This window comes from Anolis sagrei, chromosome 1 (genome assembly GCF_037176765.1).
Source record: "Anolis sagrei isolate rAnoSag1 chromosome 1, rAnoSag1.mat, whole genome shotgun sequence".
Lineage (NCBI taxonomy): Eukaryota > Metazoa > Chordata > Lepidosauria > Squamata > Dactyloidae > Anolis > Anolis sagrei.
The window spans coordinates 20,552,167-20,570,849 of NC_090021.1; the positions used below are offsets into that span (position 1 = coordinate 20,552,167).

Here is an 18,683-nt window from a genome sequence, read left to right on the forward strand (position 1 = left end):
TCCAAAGAAAAGAGCCTCCACCACACTTTGGGGCAGAGAGTTCCACTGTTGAACAGCTCTCACAGTTAGGAAGTTCTTCCTCATGTTCAGGTGCAATCTCCATACAACCATACAAAAGCTAAATATTAAAATGGAAAGAGGGCAGACAGACTAGTCTTACCTGGCAGCTACTGAGAAAATCATGTATTAGGTTCACATGCAAGGAAAATAGATTACAATTCTTCTTCAAGAAAACTTGCCAGAGCCAACCCAAGCGGCAGTGCCTAACAGGAATTCAAGATCCCGCTCCCAGATTGCAATCATGAAGAGTTTACAAAGATAAAATAAACGGGACTGCGAGCATTATAGAAGAAGCATGAACTTGCCAGGAGACATTTCTCACTTATTTCCTTAGAAGTATTTCTCAGCTGCTTAGATCGAGAGATATCAAGAAATTCTTACAAAAATCACAATTGCAGTCTAACCTAATTAAAACAAACACGTGGCCTATTATTGATTTTAATCCCCAAGGCTATGCTTATTTCCGTAATTCTAAATATGTCATACATTTCATTGCATTTTTCAAAACACAATTTATTTATTTATTTATTTATTTATTTGCGACATTAATATGCTGCCCTTCTCACCCCGAAGGGGACTCAAAGAGGCTTACAAGATATATACATATATATATATTACATATTATACCATGAGCACAGTACAATATCTGTGCTATACATCACTATATTGTAGTATACAATTATATTGTAATATTATGTATAATATTACATGTAATATAAAATATATAATTATAATAGCATATTATTATTAGTAGTAGTATTATATTGTATTACATTATAATATTATAAATATTATATGTATATACAATATATTATATTATACTAGCCGTCCCCTGCCACATGTTGCTGTGGCCCAGTATGTGTATATGTGCTTTGTATGTTTATATATTTGTGTATATGTGTATATATATGAGTTTGCATTTCTATATGTAGTTTTGCGCATGTGGGTTTTTTTTTTTTTTAGCTTTTTAAGTCCCTTCTGCTGTGTTTTTCAGTATTTTTATGAGTGATAGTCACTCGTAAAAATCGGTTTCCAAATCTTGTGCCAGCAGGACTGAAAACCAACAGGTCGGAGGTTCGAATCCGGTAATAGCGCGGATGAGCTCCCTCTGTCAGCTCCAGCTCCCCATGCAGAGACATGACAGAAGCCTCCCACAAGGATGGTAAAACATCCAAACATCTGGGCATCCCCTGGGCAACATTTTTGCAGATGGCCAAATCCCTCACACCAGAAGCGACTTGCAGTTTCTCAAGTGGCTCCTGACACAGAAAAAAAATCCCAGAACACTCCTAAAGCCCACATGTAACCAAAAATCTTTCAATAAAGATGTTATAAAAAATATAGTTACCTCTTCGGCCAAAGCCAGGTTAGCTTCATTGGCCAGGAGGGCACTGCCATCTAGCTCATTACCCATGATTATTAGCTCAATGATGTCGTCAGGACCCAGAGCCTGCTCAAGATTCGTAGGCAATTCTCTCTTGACAGAAGGGTTGCCTCCCATCACTTCCTTGGACGTTGTGGCACCATCCGATTCCAGCAGCTTCAAGGTGGGAGCAGCTCTGGGCATCTCGTTTTTGAGGGGAGTCTCGAGGGAGCTACATGGCTGTGGGCTTACTGGTGCCCCCACTGGCCTTTCTTCCTGACTCTCAAGAGCCTCCTCCAAGGTTTTCTCCTCTTCCATTCCTGTTTCCTTGGCTCCAGTAGACTTCATGGCTTGTGAGTCTTCTTTGCTGGCTGTGTTTCCTTCAACTGGAGACTCAGCGATAGACTGAGATGCCAATGGATCCTTCCCAGGCTGATGGAATGTCTGTGGAGCCGGACTCTGGGCAGCACTGCCATTCCCGGTGGCCTGGGTCACCACCACAGGCATGCTGACTTTATAGAAGTGCCCTAATAGAAAGCAAATAAAACAAAATTATGAGTATTCCTACATTTCTATAAAGATACAGCATTGAAACCAAAGCCTGTGTTGTCCATGCCATTGTGTTTCCAATTTCTATACTTGTTTATGAAAGCTGGATGGTGAAGGAAGCTGATCAAGAAAAAAAATCATTGGAAATGTAATTCAATGGTCCATTGTGATTCCATCGTGATTCAATGGTCAACTTCTGGAGGAAGCATGCCATAGAATCATAGAATCATAGAGTTGGAAGAGACCTCATGGGCCATCCAGTCCAACCCCCTGCCAAGAAACAGGAATATTGCATTCAAAGCACCCTTGACAGATGGCCCTCCAGCCTCTGTTTCAAAGCTTCCAAAGAAGGAGCCTCCACTACACTCCAGGGCAGAGAGTTCCACTGCTGAACGGCTCTCACAGTCAGAAAGTTCTTCCTAATGTTCAGATGGAATCTCCTCTTGTAGTTTGAAGCTGTTGTTCCATGTCCTAGTCTCCAGAGCAGCAGAAAACAAGCTTGCTCCCTCCTCCCTGTGGCTTCCTCTCACATATTTATACATGGCTATCATGTCTCCTCTCAGCCTTCTCTTCAAGCTAAACATGCCCAGCTCTTTAAGCCACTCTTCATAGGGCTTGTTCTCCAGGCCCTTGATCATTTTAGTCACCTTCCTCTGGACATATTCCAGCTTGTCAATATCTCTCTTCAATTGTGGTGCCCAGAATTGGACACAATATTCCAGGTGTGGTCTAACCAAAGCAGGATAGAGGGGTAGCATTACTTCCCTAGATCTAGACACTATGCTCCTATTGATGCAGGCCAAAATCCCATTGGCTTTTTTTTGCCGCCACATGACATTGTTGGCTCATGTTTAACTTGTTGTCCACGAGGACTCCAAGATCTTTTTCACATGTACTGCTCTCGAGCCAGGCGTCCCCCATTCTGTATCTTTGCATTTTGTTTTTCCTGCCAAAGTGGAGTATCTTGCATTTGTCACCATAGAATCACCTGAAGGACCTGGAAAAGGCCCAGGGATGACATATTTTGTCGGGCATGGGTAAATGGAACTTCTGGTATTATTCCTGTGGATATGGGGGTTGTGCTGTACATATATTTTCTTTACTGACAGAAGACAGTAGAGGCCTATTTTTAGATAAAGAGAATATCACAATTCTTTCAAGGAAATGGAAATTCTCAAAGCATTTTGCTAAGGCACTCTCTCCAAACCCTCACCGTAACTAAGGTGCATTAGATCTAGGCTAGTCATTTTGCCCCATGGGATAGAAAATGTATTGGGTTGTTGTAGGTTTTTTCGGGCTATATGGCCATGTTATACCATGCAGCTGTGGACAAGTCTACATAGGGACCACCAAACGCAGCATTGCCCAAACACGAATCAAGGAACATGAAAGGCACTGCAGACTACTTCAACCAGAGAAGTCAGCCAAGCAGAGCACCTGATGAACCAACCTGGACACAACATATTATCTGAGAACCCAGAAATGCTGGACCACTCTCACAACCACCATGTCAGACTACACAGAGAAGCCATTGAAATACACAAGAATGTGGACAATTTCAATAGAAAGGAGGAAACCATGAAAATGAACTAAATCTGGCTACCAGTATTTAAAAAACTCTAAAATTACAACAGCAAAACAACAGAAGGGAAACAATCTGGGACATCTAATCACCTCACAACAAAAGATTGCTCCAGGCACTAACAAGCCACACCAAACAACAGCCAGGCCATCAAACGCTAATCAAGGTGGTCAGTTGAAACATTCACACCTAGCTCCAACAGACAAGAGTCCTTTGTCCCACCCTAGTCATACCACAGATATATAAACCCTTTTTTTAAGTTCCAACAGACCTCACTACCTCTGAGGATGCTTGCCATAGATGCAGGAGAAACGTCAAGAGAGAATGCCTCTAGAACATGGCCATATAGCCTGAAAAAACCTACAACAACCCAGTGATTCCGGCCATAAAAGCCTTCGACAATACAGAAAATTTATTATTTTTATTTATTTATTTCTGGTATTTTGACCCCATCACTTCTCTACCCGCGAAGGGGGACTCAGGACGTCTTACATTTAGTAACGGTACAGTGCTGCTACGTAACAATTACAATAATATAATATAACCACCATGAAATACAAAGCAATCATTAAAACAGTACATACAACATTAATGAAAAACAGTAAAACAGTATCATCAGCAGTGTTGCCATTCCAGTCAATGTCCAACTGCTAATTATGTCTGCTGACCAAAAGCCTGGTCCCAAAACCACGATTTTAATTTCTTCCTGAAGGTCAGGAGGGATGGAGTCAATCATATTTCATTTGAGAGCTCGTTCCACTGGCGGGGAGCCACAGCCAAGAAGGCCCTGTCTCTCGTCCCCGCCAAACGTATTTGCGATGTTGACGGGAGCGAGAGCAGGGCCTCCCCGGATGATCTTAGATTACGAGGTGGGACGTACAGGCAGATGCGTTCGGACAAGTAAGCAGGGCCAGAACCATATAGAGTCTTGTGACTCAGCTGGAGTCACAGAGTGATAGTGTGTGTCAATGAGTCTGATGAGGATGATGGGATTCAGATTTACAGTCAGGTGCAAAACGATGTGATAGACGAGGAAGAACAGGGTACAGAAGTTCAGTTGTTTCCCATGGCAAGGGATGACGCTGTTGACAATGAAATTACTGAAAGCCAGGTGCATTTTGATTCAGGAAGGGAGGACAGTTGTTCTCAGCCAGATAATGAGCAAGAAAGCACTAACGAACAGATTGACCTTGATGAGGCCAGAGCTTTAGATCAAGCTGATCGCTTGGAATTTAAGGTTCGAAGAAGTGTGAGAATCGCTAACGAGAGAGAGGGAGGCCAAGGGCCAGAGGAACAACTTCCATGTTTTCCAAAGGGTATTAAACAGGCTGTTTGAAAATACCCCAGTGTCAGAGCAACTTCTCGCCTCAGCCAAGACACTTAGGATGTTGTGATAGAGTCTGCTGGCAGTGATAGTAACACTAGTTGTAGTAGGAGAGGCAGGAAAACTACTCGCGAGCAAGACTATGATGAAGAGCAACAAAGGAAAAGAATCCGGGAGATACTTAGTGAGCCAACAGATGAGGATTCTTTCAAGGGTTTTGAGGCAAATGAACTGGGTGATGGGATATCGGATTCTGGGTCTGATGGGATGGATTGGACAAGGGTGCGAGAGATTCAAGATATTTGTGCTGAACCCACAAGCAGTGACACATTTGAGGGTTGGAATAGAGAAGACTTGGATGGGACTTGGGGACCTTCAGGATTAGGCCAGAGATGGACTACTTGGAGGAGTGGTGGAAGAGGCACAGCTGGGAATGGGTTGGGCCAAACTAGGGGTGACTCCAGTTCAGATGAGGAGCTGCAACAATATACAGCTGGGACACCTTGACCTTGACATAGGATTTATCTTGCAGTTTTCATGTTCATGGTTTCAGGACTTTGTCACGTTCTCATGGGACTTTGCCTTGCTTATATCTTCGTGGATCCTGTTTTCCAGTGTTACCTTACATTGATCTTTGGAACTATACTTTTGCCTTTTTGAACTTTTTATCTTTTACTTTAATAAACCATAAAGACTATTGCTTGTGTGCTGTTTGGTGTCTGAAGCAAGGTGACTCTACTCTGAGGTGCGACATAGAGCTTTAGAGGTCAAAACCAGCACTCTGAATTGAGCTCGGAGATGGACCGGTAGCCAGTGGAGCTGACATAACAGAGGGGTGGTATGTTCCCTGTATTTCGCTCCAGTTAGTAATCTAGCTGCCGCCCGTTGGACTAGCTGGAGTTTCCATACCGTCTTCAAAGGCAGCCCCACGTAGAGTGCATTGCAGTAATCTATTCAGGATGTAACCAGTGTGGACGACCGAAAATCCTTCAAGCACCTCTTCTCACCTTTGGCAGTAAAAATATATTAACCAATTGACCAATAACTACTCATTTGCTGCTCTTTTATAACTATTAGTGGCCGCCTCAGGTAGCTCGAGCCTTGTTAAAGCAGCAAGAGACTCCCCAAACCTGCTGCACGCCTGTGCGAGTCACCTGTCACTCCATCGAACGTTTCCTCCCTTAAACACAGTTTAGGCTTCTTTATATTTTACATGATTTCGGTGTGTTCTTAAAGGCCCTTGAAGGGCACCGACAGCTGCAGAGCGGATGCTTTCCCTTCCCTGGATGTCGTCTCTCATCTATTACCTTGTGTTCCGCGGCTGGATCTGCGGCCGCAGGAGGATTTGGAAGCTGACAGTTTGAAGCCATTCAACTTGATGAGGTCAGAGTTGTCTTCCAGCATGCATGCTTCTTTAATTAAAATCCCAGGAGCCTCATAATGCTACATTGCCATCATTATTAATTTCCCCGCTTCCAATTCCTTCTCTCCCCTTGCAGCACCTCTCTGCGCAACAAAAATACAGCTTGAATTGTCGTTCCAGAACCATTCACCGGGGCCATGGGAACCACAGTTCCCAAGATGCAGGAGGGAAGATCTGCAAGAAGGTACTCAACCAATTGCAGTTGCCAAAACCGTTTCAAGTGGAAGCTGTGACAACGAATTGTGTATAAACGCTGATACAAATTAGTTGTGCAGATCTGCCTTTTGGTCGTCGTCATCAAAATCCCATTATTCTATTAAACATGCTAAGGGGTTTTGTTTACTCGTGCATTAATATATAGTATGACACCCAGGGAGTCCCCATTGGTGCAGTGGGTTAAAGCACTGTGCTGCTGAGATTGTTGATCGAAAGGTCACAGGTTTGAATCTGGGGAACGGCGTGAGCTTCCACTGTCAGCCCCAGCTTCTGCCAATCTAGCAGTTTGAAAACATGGAAATGTGAGTAGATCAAAAGGTACCGCCCCGGTGGAAAGGTAACGGCACTCCATGCAGTCATGCCAGCCACATGGCCTTGGAGGTGTCTATGGACAACGCTGGCTCTTCGACTTATTTACTTATTTATTTATTTATTTATTTATTTATTTGCGACATTTATATGCTGCCCTTCTCACCCCGAAGGGGACTCAGAGCGGCTTACAAGTAAAAAGTAAATACAATATATTATTATTATTATCATAGCACAATATTAATATTATATATTACACTAGCCGTCCCCTGCCACGCGTTGCTGTGGGGGTTCTGTGTGGGAGGTTTGGCCCAATTCTATCATTGGTGGGGTTCAGAATGCTCTGTGATTGTAGGTGAACTATAAATCCCAGCAACTACAACTCCCAAATGTCAAGATTCTATTTTCCCCTAACTCCACAAGTGTTCACCTTTGGGCATATTGAGTATTCATGTAGAGTTTGGTCCAGATCCATCATTGTTTGAGTCTACAGTGATCTCTGGATGTAGGTGAACTACAACTCCAAAACCAAAGAACACTGCCCACCAAACCCTTCCAGTATTTTCTGTTGGTCATGGAAGAACTGTGTGCCAAGTTTGGTTCAATTCCATCGTTGGTGGGGTTCAGAATGCTCTTTGATTGTAGGTGAACTATAAATCCCAGCAATTACAACTCCCAAATGACAAAATCAGGGGTTTTTTTGAGTGAAGGACATACATTGGGTTGTTCGGTGTCTTGTGTCCAAATTTGGTGTCAATTCGTCCAGTGGTTTTTGAGTTCTGTTAATCCCACAAACAAACATTACATTTTTATTTATATAGATTGTACTATAACATTATATTGTAATATTATCAGTAATATTACATTTAATATAAAATATACAATTATAATATCATTTTATTAGTAGTAGTAGTATATTGTATTACATCATAATATTATCAATATTATATGTATATACATTATATTATATTATATTATATATATTATATTATAAGCACAGTGCAGGAGACAAGATGGAACTGCCTTCCTGGCCCCTCTCTTCACTCTGATTGGTGCTGGGGGGGGGGGGGGGCTCCCAACTGATGACACTGGAGGCAAGAAATGGAGATGAGCACCACACCCCAGAGTCGGACACAACTGGACTTAATGTCAGGGGGAAACCTTTACCTTTACCTATGACACCCATATTCAATAAACTGATATCTGTAGTTTCATATATACACATCTGACAAGTAATGTCTTCTCTAAGCATTTTCTAGGTCATTCAATCTATTGCTATGGCATTCTTGGGTCAGTTCTTCATTTCAATAGGGTTCGCAATTATCCACGGTTCTGCATATCCATGCAAGGCCTGGGGACATATCCCTTGTGGATACAAGGGTCATTGGACATCTGGACATTGCATTTCATGAGGGCCTTGCTTCTTAGGTATGTTACTTTGGTAATATGGATATGTCATCCTATACTGTGGTTAGTCTCAGCATCTAAACTGCCTTGGACATGGAGTCAAACTCAGTTGCAAAATGGGACACCTATGTTCCAAAATTCTCTGTTCATATGGAATTGAGACAACATGAAGTTGAAGATACCTTGACAGAACCCAATGGGCAATCCATACTCTTAAAATAGAACAGTTCCCAACCTGGGGTTCCGTGAACCACCTGTGGTCCACAAGAACTAAAATTATGGTCCATGGCCTCACCATTGCAACAAGAGTGACTGGTCTCATGTAATCCTCTTATAGTGCCGAGACTTATTAAATATGGTTTTCTGTGGGCAAGAAGTTGGCGACTACTGGGTGACATATGTTCTGTATCAGAAAGTAGAGCTGATGTGGTCTATCCAATGCAAGTTTAATAATAATAATAATAATAATAATAATAATAACTTTATTTGTACCCCGCTACCTTCTCCCCAAGGGACTTGGTGTGGCTAACATGAGGCCAAGTCCAAAGTACATCAAACACAACATCAATAAACAATCAATAAAATACAAATCATATAAATCACATAAACAAAAAACAATCAATAGTGACATAAACAATTTTTAAAATGGCAGGGCCAAATGTAATAGATTAAAATTGAAAATATGGTGATGTGAACAAGGTAAAATATAACTAGTTCTGAATCAACACCCCAAATAATCAAACAGAATTGAAAGTTGAACAAAAACTGATTTGTAACCCTTTTGGTCCTAATGTTGGAGAGTGGTCCCTGGTCAAAAAAAGGTTGGGAACCACTGACATAGAAAGATAAATTGGGAAGAAACCTTGAAAGATACCATAAATACAAAGCTATCTCATGTTGACTAAGTCTATTGGCCCCATCTAGTTTTTCACTCTGTGCTCTGGTTGCCAGCAATAACTTTTCAGAGTTTCAGGATAAATTCTTTCATAGCTATATGGCAATTCCAGATATTACCTAATGGCCTCTCATTAAAATATCAAGTCAACTCTGCTTGGCTTCCAAAAGTTAAGAAGAACTGGTAGAGTGATAACTATACATTTTGAGTCAACTGGCTGTGTCCACATCTAAAGCCAAGTTGTGGCAATTACACTCTGGAATGGGCCCTAGGCCTCTCCCATCCAAATTCATGAACCAAGAGGCTGATAACTCAGCTCTCTAAATAGACTGAAAGGAGCTCCCAGTGGCGCAATGAGTTAAAACCTTGTGCCGGCAGAACTGATGACTGAAAAATCAGCAGTTCGAATCTGGGGAGCGGGGTGAGCTCCTGTCTGTCAGCTGCAGCTTCTCATGCAGGGACATGAGAGAAGCCTCCCACAGGATGGTAAACATCCAGGCATTCCTTGGGCAATGTCCTTGCAGGCGGCCAATTCTCTCACACCAGAAGACATAACACACACACATACACAGACAAAAACAGACTGAAAGGATGTTGGGGAGAGCTCCAGCCTCGGCAGTGCTAGCCAGACAAAGTCCCATTCAACCTCTCCTAACCTGTCCACTCCCATATAAGCATCAATATATAAGCAACCTAAATTCCTACTGCCTAATAAAATCCCATCAGATAAAATGGGCTGACAAATCAATTCATTGATCAAAGTACAAATATAACTTATGCTATCAGAAGAATGAAACGTATATTAGACAAGAGCCATGTCCACCTCTTGCTAATGATACCCATCATTAAAAGTATTCCATCATGTGCCTGCAAGTTGCCTGTTGACTTACGGTGGTCTAATTAATTTCAGTTTTCTCAGGCAAGGAATTACCCAGAGGTGTTTTCTATTGCTGTTGTTTTCTATAGAACCTGGCATTTCCTGTTGATCTCCCATCCAAGAATTGAGTCTGTTTATATAATTAGACAGGATCTGGAGTCCTTAGGTTACTCATTTATTTATTTCGTATATTTCTATCCTGCCCTTCTCCCCACAAGGGAGACGCAGAGCAGCCTCACATAAGCATCAGAAGATGCTGACAACATCTATATATATATATATATATAAATACATGATGAGTACATGATGAGTACCTTAAAAACAAAAGAATCAATGAACAAAATCACACCAAATTTGGCAACAAAACATCTCACAACACAAAGAGTGGCCATCATTCAAAAAATTATGATTTTGTCATTTGGGAGTTGTAGTTGCTGGGATTTATAGTTCACCTACAATCAAAGAGAATTCTGAACTCCATCAACGATGGAATTGAACCAAAGTTGGCACACAGAACCCCCATGAGCAACAGAAAATATTGGAAGGGTTTAGTGGGCATTGATCTTGAGTTTGGGAGCTGTAGTTCACCTACATCCAGAGAGCACTGTGGACTCAAACAATGATGGGTCTGCACCAAACTAGGCACAAGCAGTCAATACGCCCAAATATGAACACAGATGGAATTTGGGGGAAATAGACCTTGACATTTGGGAGTTGTAGTCACTGGGATTCATAGTTCACCTACAATAAAAGAGCATTCTGAACCCCACGAACAACAGAATCGGGGTAAACTCCCCACACAGAACCCCCATGACCAACAGAAAATACTTAAGGCCATCCAGTCCAACTCCCTTCATCAGGGCAAGAAAACCCAATCAAAGCCCTCCTGACAAAGAGCCATCCAGCCATAGATATAGACAGATAGATAGATATGATTCACACACGGTGAGAAATAGTATCATAGATTTGAAAGGGACCCTTAAAAAAGGACAATGATATGTTACATGGTTCCAGAGTAGGCAAACCAGACACTCTTCACATCAACACTGACAAAGAAACAGCAAGAAATACTGTTTACCCGCATGCAAATTACATATATTAGAAACCAACACTTTCTCATTATTTTATTTTCCAGATCAAAAGACTGGGTGACAGCAACACGTGGCAGGGGACAGCTAGTTGTATATACATATCATATTTATAAAATCATAATACAATAGAAAATAAAACTAATAATAATACAATATTATAATTATATATTATTTTATATTACCTGTAATATTACTAATAATATTACAACATAATGATGTAGTACAATATAGTAATATATAATACTGATATTGTACTATGCTAATAATTTAATTTAATATATTGTATGCATATATATCTTGTAAGCTGCTCTGAGTCCCCTTCGGGGCGAGAAGGGCGACATATAAATGTTATAAATAAATAAATAAATACATTATAACTGTACCCAATTCGCTTGACACAATAAATAAATAAATACATTTCAAAAAAGTTGGAAAGATTGTCCTGAAGTTTAAGTCCAGGCAGTGGGAGCTTTTAGCTACACATATTCATGTATCTCTTCATACCATTCTTTGGCCTTCAGCACTTCCGAGCACTTGACATAACCCACAGGATATTCTTTGAATGAATATGGCTGCTGAGCTGAAAAATCCTTTGTACTAGAGCTTTCCAATGGCCTAATACAATTTTTTTCTTCAAACAACACAATACAAATGGAGAGAATACCTGATAAACCTCCAGCCCAACAAAGTCTGTGAGTTGTGGGTGTAAGAAAAATGACACTTGTTAAACTGCTGGAAATTACCTGTCAAACTCTATCTGCTTCAAAACTGGTATGGATTACCCTCAAACAGACTCCCTTTGTATGACAAGGTTTCACAGTAATTTCTCAAACAGTCTTTTGACTATATACTGTTGGAAATAGCAACCTTCTTCAAGCCTCCAATAGTTATTTGTTTTGTATATGATACTGTTTGCTTACTGTATTGTATATGTATGTTTTGATATGCAGCTGTCCCTTTACTCTATGTTTCTTGAGGTTGTGGGAGGCGCTGCAGACCACATGATCATATCTGGGACTGCTCAGAGCTTACATTTTATTTATTTATTTATTTACAACATTTATATCCCGCCCTTCTCACTCCAAAGAGGACTCAAAGCGGCCTAAAAGTTATATGTACATACAATATAGTATATTATTAGCATAGCACAATATTAGTATTATATATTGCTATATTGTACTATACCACTATATTGCAATATTACTAATAATATTACATGTAATGTAAAATATATAATCATTTCATTATTATATTGTATTGTTATTAGTATTATATTGTTTCACAATATTATGACCAATATTATATGTGTATACAATATATTATAATTAGTAGCATAGCACAATTATAATATAATTCTAGAGGACAGTCGCCATTAGACTTTGGACTGTTAAGAGCAAACTCACGTTGCTGTTGATTGTAAGGAAGGTGCCCTGTGTTACCTGCACAGAGAAACCACTTCAAATCCATCTGTAACTCGATTGACAAATTATGTACCTGTATGCTGATTACATAAAGGTTGTGAGTAAACCAGATATGTTACTTTTAACGAAGTCGGTTTATCTATCTGTAAAACTCTTACCAGAAGCAGTTTGAAGAGTCACCCCAGCAGGTATCTGAATAGGATAGGCAAGGCCTGAAGGCAAAGTAAGAAATGCACTGCTGGTCCTGGAAGAGCCCTAGAAAAAAAAAGGAGGGGGAAAAATAACTCCACTTGCATGCACATAATTATTTTTAGTTTTCATAAAGCAGTCCAAGTCCTGCAACATTAAAACTGGGATTCTGCAGAACACACACATATAAAGTGATAATAACATGCAAAGAGATTTTGTAGCACATTAGCAACTAACTGAGGATGAATCTACAGCAGGCATGGACAAACTTTGTCCCTCCAGGTGGTTTGGACTTCAACTCCCACCATTCGTAACAGCCTCAGGCCCCAACAATCTTTGGCAGAGGAGGCGAAAGACCTTGTAAAACTATAACTCCCAGAACCCCATAGTACTGAACCATGGCAGTTAAAAAGGTATCAAACCACATTACGTAGAGATGCACCCCAAGAGGACAAAGATGGTAGCATAAGCTTTTGCAGACATAGTTTTACAATACTCTGAGATTTAAGCATTTTCACTTTCAGAAATGTTTTCACAAGAACCAATTCAACTGAGTTCGATTAATTTCGCTTCCCAGTCCCTTACAAACTCAATGCTACTGTTTTTGGCCACTACCCAATGGATGCATTCACTTCATGAAGATTTAAGTTGAATTCCATAACCATATGGCATGGAAATATGGCACATATTTTGGATGATACAAAACTATTGACCAATGCCGGGCCAGGCTTTAAAACAGCTTGTAAATCAACAGCAATAAGATCTACCAACCGAAAGGTAGCCAGTTTGAATCACCGGGTCGGCATGAGCTCCTAACTGTCAGCCCAGCTTACTGTTTACCTAAACAGTTTGAAAACAGCTTGAGCTGTAAGCAGAGAAATTAGGTATCCCTAAACAAGCAGGGGAGGTAATTTATGACACCATAATGAAAACGATCAGAAAATACCCAGTGACCAAATTGAAGAACTCCTGATGGATCTTCGTCATGGAGGATGGAGCGAAAGTTCCCCCCATGGCTGGATTTCAGCACAACCTCCAAGGCATCAAAAAAAAAAAAACCCTGGACGTTGACACAACATACCTCCTTTCTGTTCTGTCCCGTCTACGCAAAACAGCATTGAATGTTTGCCGTGTACGTGTACTGTGATCCACCCTGAGTCCCCTTGGGGAGATAGGGCAGAATATAAATTAAGTATTATTATTATTATTATTAATGGTTCAATAATAACAATATACTTTATTTATATTCCACTTTATCTTGCTAGAGGGATTCAGAGGAGATTACAATACACATTTGAGGCAAACATTCAATGCCTTTTATACACAGACATGCAACACAGACAAAGGTAAAGGCCTTTCCCTTTTTCCAACTCTGGCATCTGGAGGTGATGCTCAACTCCGGCCATGGGGTGGTTCTCTTGCTCCATTTTTCCATGCCGAGGAGCCTGTTATCCATAGACCATCTCCGACTGTGTTGCCGGCATGTCTGCATATCTGCTTGGGGCGCCTTCCCGCCGAGGTGGTACCTATTGATCTACTAACATTGCATGCTTTCGAACTGCTAGGCTGGCAGAAGCTAGAGCTGACAGTCGGGAGCTCACTCCGACTCGCGGCTTCTGGTTGGCAGATTCCCTACAGCTAGTGGTTTAACCCGCTGTTCTACCGCGGCTCGATTCATTGAGATTGCAGAAACAATCTCACTGTTGCATAACTTGACAATGAACAGGCATATTGAGAGATATATGCAGTCAGATACACAATGATGGTATTCAGCAAAAAGGGTGTTGTCGTTGTGTCAGTGCAACACTATGCCAGCAGCACAATGTAGGATCTCAGTCATTCTATTTAAGATTGCAACCCTGGGAAAGCAATGGCTCTCCCAACTCCAAATTAACACATAACTGTTCCCAACTGACGACCCGTTGCTATAATTTTTGGGTTTACTATCACGAATATTGGCTTTTCAATTGTAATTGGTGTTTTGCCAAGGTATTTTTTTAATTGTTGACGACTATTGAGCAAATGACATTTCATATTAAGGGAGGTTTTAGATTTTTGCCGTGCATAAAAGACGCAAAACGGCACAATGAGATCAAAGCTACCCACTCGCTCTGCTGCAGGCTCCACAGCTGCTCCTGCCCCTGTTGTCGCTGCCGCTGAAGTAGCAAACTGCCGAATCCCTCGAACAGCCGCAACACCTGAAGGGATGGCATCGAAAGAGAAGGTCAAGGGGAAAACTTTTGAGAATTTTTAGATTTTCTTAGGCGCAGGTTCTGCTATTATACAAATGCATGAATGCTTGGCACAAACATCAATAAGCAAGATGGGCTTGTGCCATAGGCATGTGCTTTGCATTAAATAAGGGCGACCCAAGGAAAATTTCCAACATTATTTAATATTCATCGAGCTAGAAAGGCTGGGGTTGCCAATTCAGGACTGCCTCGGGCCCTGAGCTTTTCAGACCAAAACCTGAAACCTAGGGACGGCCCCAGGTTTTGTCGTTAAACATCTTTCATGAAGTGACAACAACAATTGCTTACAGCTTTCTCATTCAAACACACAAATGCAAAATATATTTTCCTGCTTGCAAATGAAGGCAGAAATCTCAGCTTAAGAGCGTGTTCTCGGACAGGGTAAAGGGGAATATCCTTCCTTTTCAGTTACTTAAGATCATAATTTATTCATTCATATATAGAATGAATAGATTAGGAGCCCCGATGGCACAGCGGGTCAAACCGCTGAGCTGCTGAACTTGCTGACCAAAAAGTCGGTGGTTCGAATTTGGAGAGCGCGGTGAGCTCCCGCTGTTAGGCCCAGATTCTGCCAACCTAGCAATTTGAAAACATGTAAACGTGAGCAGATCAATAGGTACCGCTTCTGTGGGAAGGTAACGGCACTCCATGCAGTCATGCTGGCCACATGACCTTGGAGGCATCTACGGACAACACCGGCTTTGCAGCTTGGAAATGGAGATGAGCACCACCCGCCAGAGGCGGCCATGACAAGACTTAATGTCAAGGGGAAACCTTTAACTTTACTCATATAGAAAAGTCAAAGTATTATGTATTTATGTTTGTCTGTGTGCACCACAATGGTTGTTACTAGATGAAGTGGCCCTCTGTGATATTACTGGGAAAGGAAGGTGACGTGTATCAGAGGGAGGGAGGGAAGAAAGGAAAAAAGGAGGAAAGGAAAAGAAAGGAGGGAGGAAGTAAGAAAAAAAGGGAGAGGAAAAAGGAAAAGGATGAGAAAAGGGAAGGGAAAGGGGAAGAGAAAGTGAAGGGGAAGAGAAGGGAAAGTGGAGGGAAAAGGAAGAGGAAAGGAAAACGGAAAGGAAAGGGGGAAAGAGGAATGGGAAAGGAGAAAGGGGAAAGGGAGAAGGGAGGCTGGAAAAGTCCCCCTCAGCTTATACTCGAGTCAAGGTTATTTATTATTTTACTCTGTTGTTGTTGTTCTTGTTCTTGTTGTTGTTACTAGCTTGGGGCCCCGGTGCTGCCCAGGTTATTAGAGAAAGGCATTGTGTGGTAAAGGTATTCTTTATCAATTATCAGTTAGCGAAGGTACTGCGAATCCCATTGTGAATGGTCCATCCTCCTCCAAACAGCACCTGGATGTAGAGTGGGTCATGGGGGCTCTGTGTGCCAAGTTTGGTCTTGATCAGTCATTGGATGAGGGTCGTAGTGGTCTCAGAAAGTGAGTGAAGGTACTGCAAGTGCCATCATCCATCGTCTGTCCTCCTCCAAACAGCAACGGGATGTAGAGTGGCTCATGGGAGATCTGTGTGCCAAGTTTGGTCTTGATCGGTCATTAGATGAGGATTGCAGCAGTCTTGGGAAGTGAATGGAGGTACTTGAAGTCCCATCATCCATGGTCTGTTCTCCTCGAAAGTGCACCAGGATGTAGAGTAGCTCATGGGGGCCCTGTGTGCCAAGTTTGGTCTTGATCAGTCATTGGCGAGGGTCTCAGTGATCTCAGGAAGCGAGTGAAGTTACTGCAAGTCCCATCATCCATCTCCAAATTCTTCCGTACTGCACCAGGATGTAGAGGGGAAGAGAAGGGAAAGTGGAGGGGAAAGGAAGGGGAAACAGAAAGGAAAGGGGGAAAGAGGAATGGGAAAGGAGAAAGGGGAAAGGGAGAAGGGAGGCTTAAAAAGACCCCCTCGGCTTATACTCGAGTCAAGGTTATTTATTATTTTACTCTGTTGTTGTTGTTATTATTATTATTATTATTATTATTACATTTATTATTTTACAGAATTATTATTATTATTACATTTACATTATTTTACTCTATTATTCTTTTTATTACATTTATTTTTGCTCCATTATTATTAATATTACCTTAATTATTTTACTATATTATTACTGTTATTATTACAGTTCCATTATTTTACTCTATTTATTATTCTTTTTATTACATTTATTATTTTGCTGTATTTATTATTATTCGAGGGATAGGTAAGCACATTTACATTGAAGAAGATTAGACTAATGGGTTTAATCAGAGTTGGGCAGTCTTATCTTAAATTACAGTTTTATGTAACTATTCAAAAACATTTAATCTACTGACGCTTCAATTACTGTAATTTTATTGGTATCTTTTTATTTTGAAATTTACCAATAGCTGCTGCATTTCCCACCCTTGGCTTATACTCGAGCCAGTTTTTGTGGTAAAATTGTGCTTTGGCTTATATTCAGGTCGGCTTATACTCGAGTATATATGGTAATAGTTGATTGGTCAAAATTTTGTATGAAATGGGGACAGCAAATGTAAGCTCTGTGTCTGAGCTGTAGTCCCTCCCCTTAGTACAACATCCCAAGATAGGAACCAATCACCAACCTGTTGGCGTCTGGTGGAAATTGTGGGGCAGGTGCAAGGTGAACTGGGGCACAACGTGCCTGCTATGCCGGAAGAAGCCTTCCATCGCTTTCGACTGCATCAGTTTACTTTCCCAGCGCTGCAAGAAAAAGGACAAAGTACATTAAATAAAAACATGAGAATCTGCTGTAAACAAGATGAATATCCTTCTCTCCAATGATACAGGGCATCCCAAAAGTTGCCATACACAGGGGAAATGGGAAGCTGTAGCTAAATTTATTTACAAACCATTCATTACAGATACCTACAAAACATTCTCTGACCTCACAACCTCTGAGGATGCCTGTCAAAGATGTGGGCGAAATGTCAGGAGATAATGCTTCTGGAACGTGGCCATACAGCCCAAAAAACTCACAACAACCCAGTGATTCCGGCCATGAAAGGCTTTGACAATACATTCTCTGCATGGGTTACTGCAAGTTTTCTGGGCTGTACGGCCATGCTCCAGAAGCATTCTCTCTTGACATTTCGCCCGCATCTGTGGGTGAAATGCCTTACAGGGAAATAGGCAGTAACTAATCCCTAATCCATCTAAAACACAGACATGTGCCTTTCACCTTAAGAACAGACAAGCATCCTGAGCTCTGAGGATTACCTGGGAAGGAATCCCACTGGAGCATTGCAGCACACCCAAATACCTGGGAGTCACTCTGGACCATCCTCTGATCTATAAGAAGACACCTACTAACCTAAGGAGTGACCATCAATTAAAAAAATGATTTTGTCATTTGGGAGTTGTAGTTGTTGGGATTCATAGTTCACCTACAATCAAAGAGCATTCTGAACTCCACCAATGATGGAATTGAACTAAACGTGGCACACAGGACTCCCATGACCAAAAGAAAACACTAGAAGGGTTTGGTGGGCATTGACCTTGACTTTGGGAGTTGTAGTTCAGCTATATCCAGAGAGCACTGTGGATTCAAACCATGTTGGATCTGGACCAAACTTGGCAGGAATACTCAATATACCCAAATATGAACACAGATAGAGTTTAGGAGAAATAAACCTTGACATTCGGGCATTGTAGTTACAGGGATTTACAGTTCACCTACAAACAGAGAGCATTCTGAACTGTTTACCCACAAGCATAGAAAAA

General features: G+C 41.3%; 1 protein-coding gene across 1 annotated transcript in view; it reads right to left on the reverse strand.

The window, feature by feature from the left end:
* Positions 1 to 18,683, reverse strand: part of GTF2A1L (general transcription factor IIA subunit 1 like) — a 34,672-nt gene that overhangs the window by 8,111 nt on the left and 7,878 nt on the right. The window contains exons 3-6 of the mRNA XM_067463237.1: positions 17,546 to 17,663; positions 14,813 to 14,904; positions 12,676 to 12,772; positions 1,409 to 1,950 (exon numbers count right to left, since the gene is read on the reverse strand). Coding sequence (XP_067319338.1) covers positions 1,409 to 1,950; positions 12,676 to 12,772; positions 14,813 to 14,904; positions 17,546 to 17,663 — 849 coding nt within the window. The remainder of the gene's footprint in view (positions 1 to 1,408; positions 1,951 to 12,675; positions 12,773 to 14,812; positions 14,905 to 17,545; positions 17,664 to 18,683) is intronic.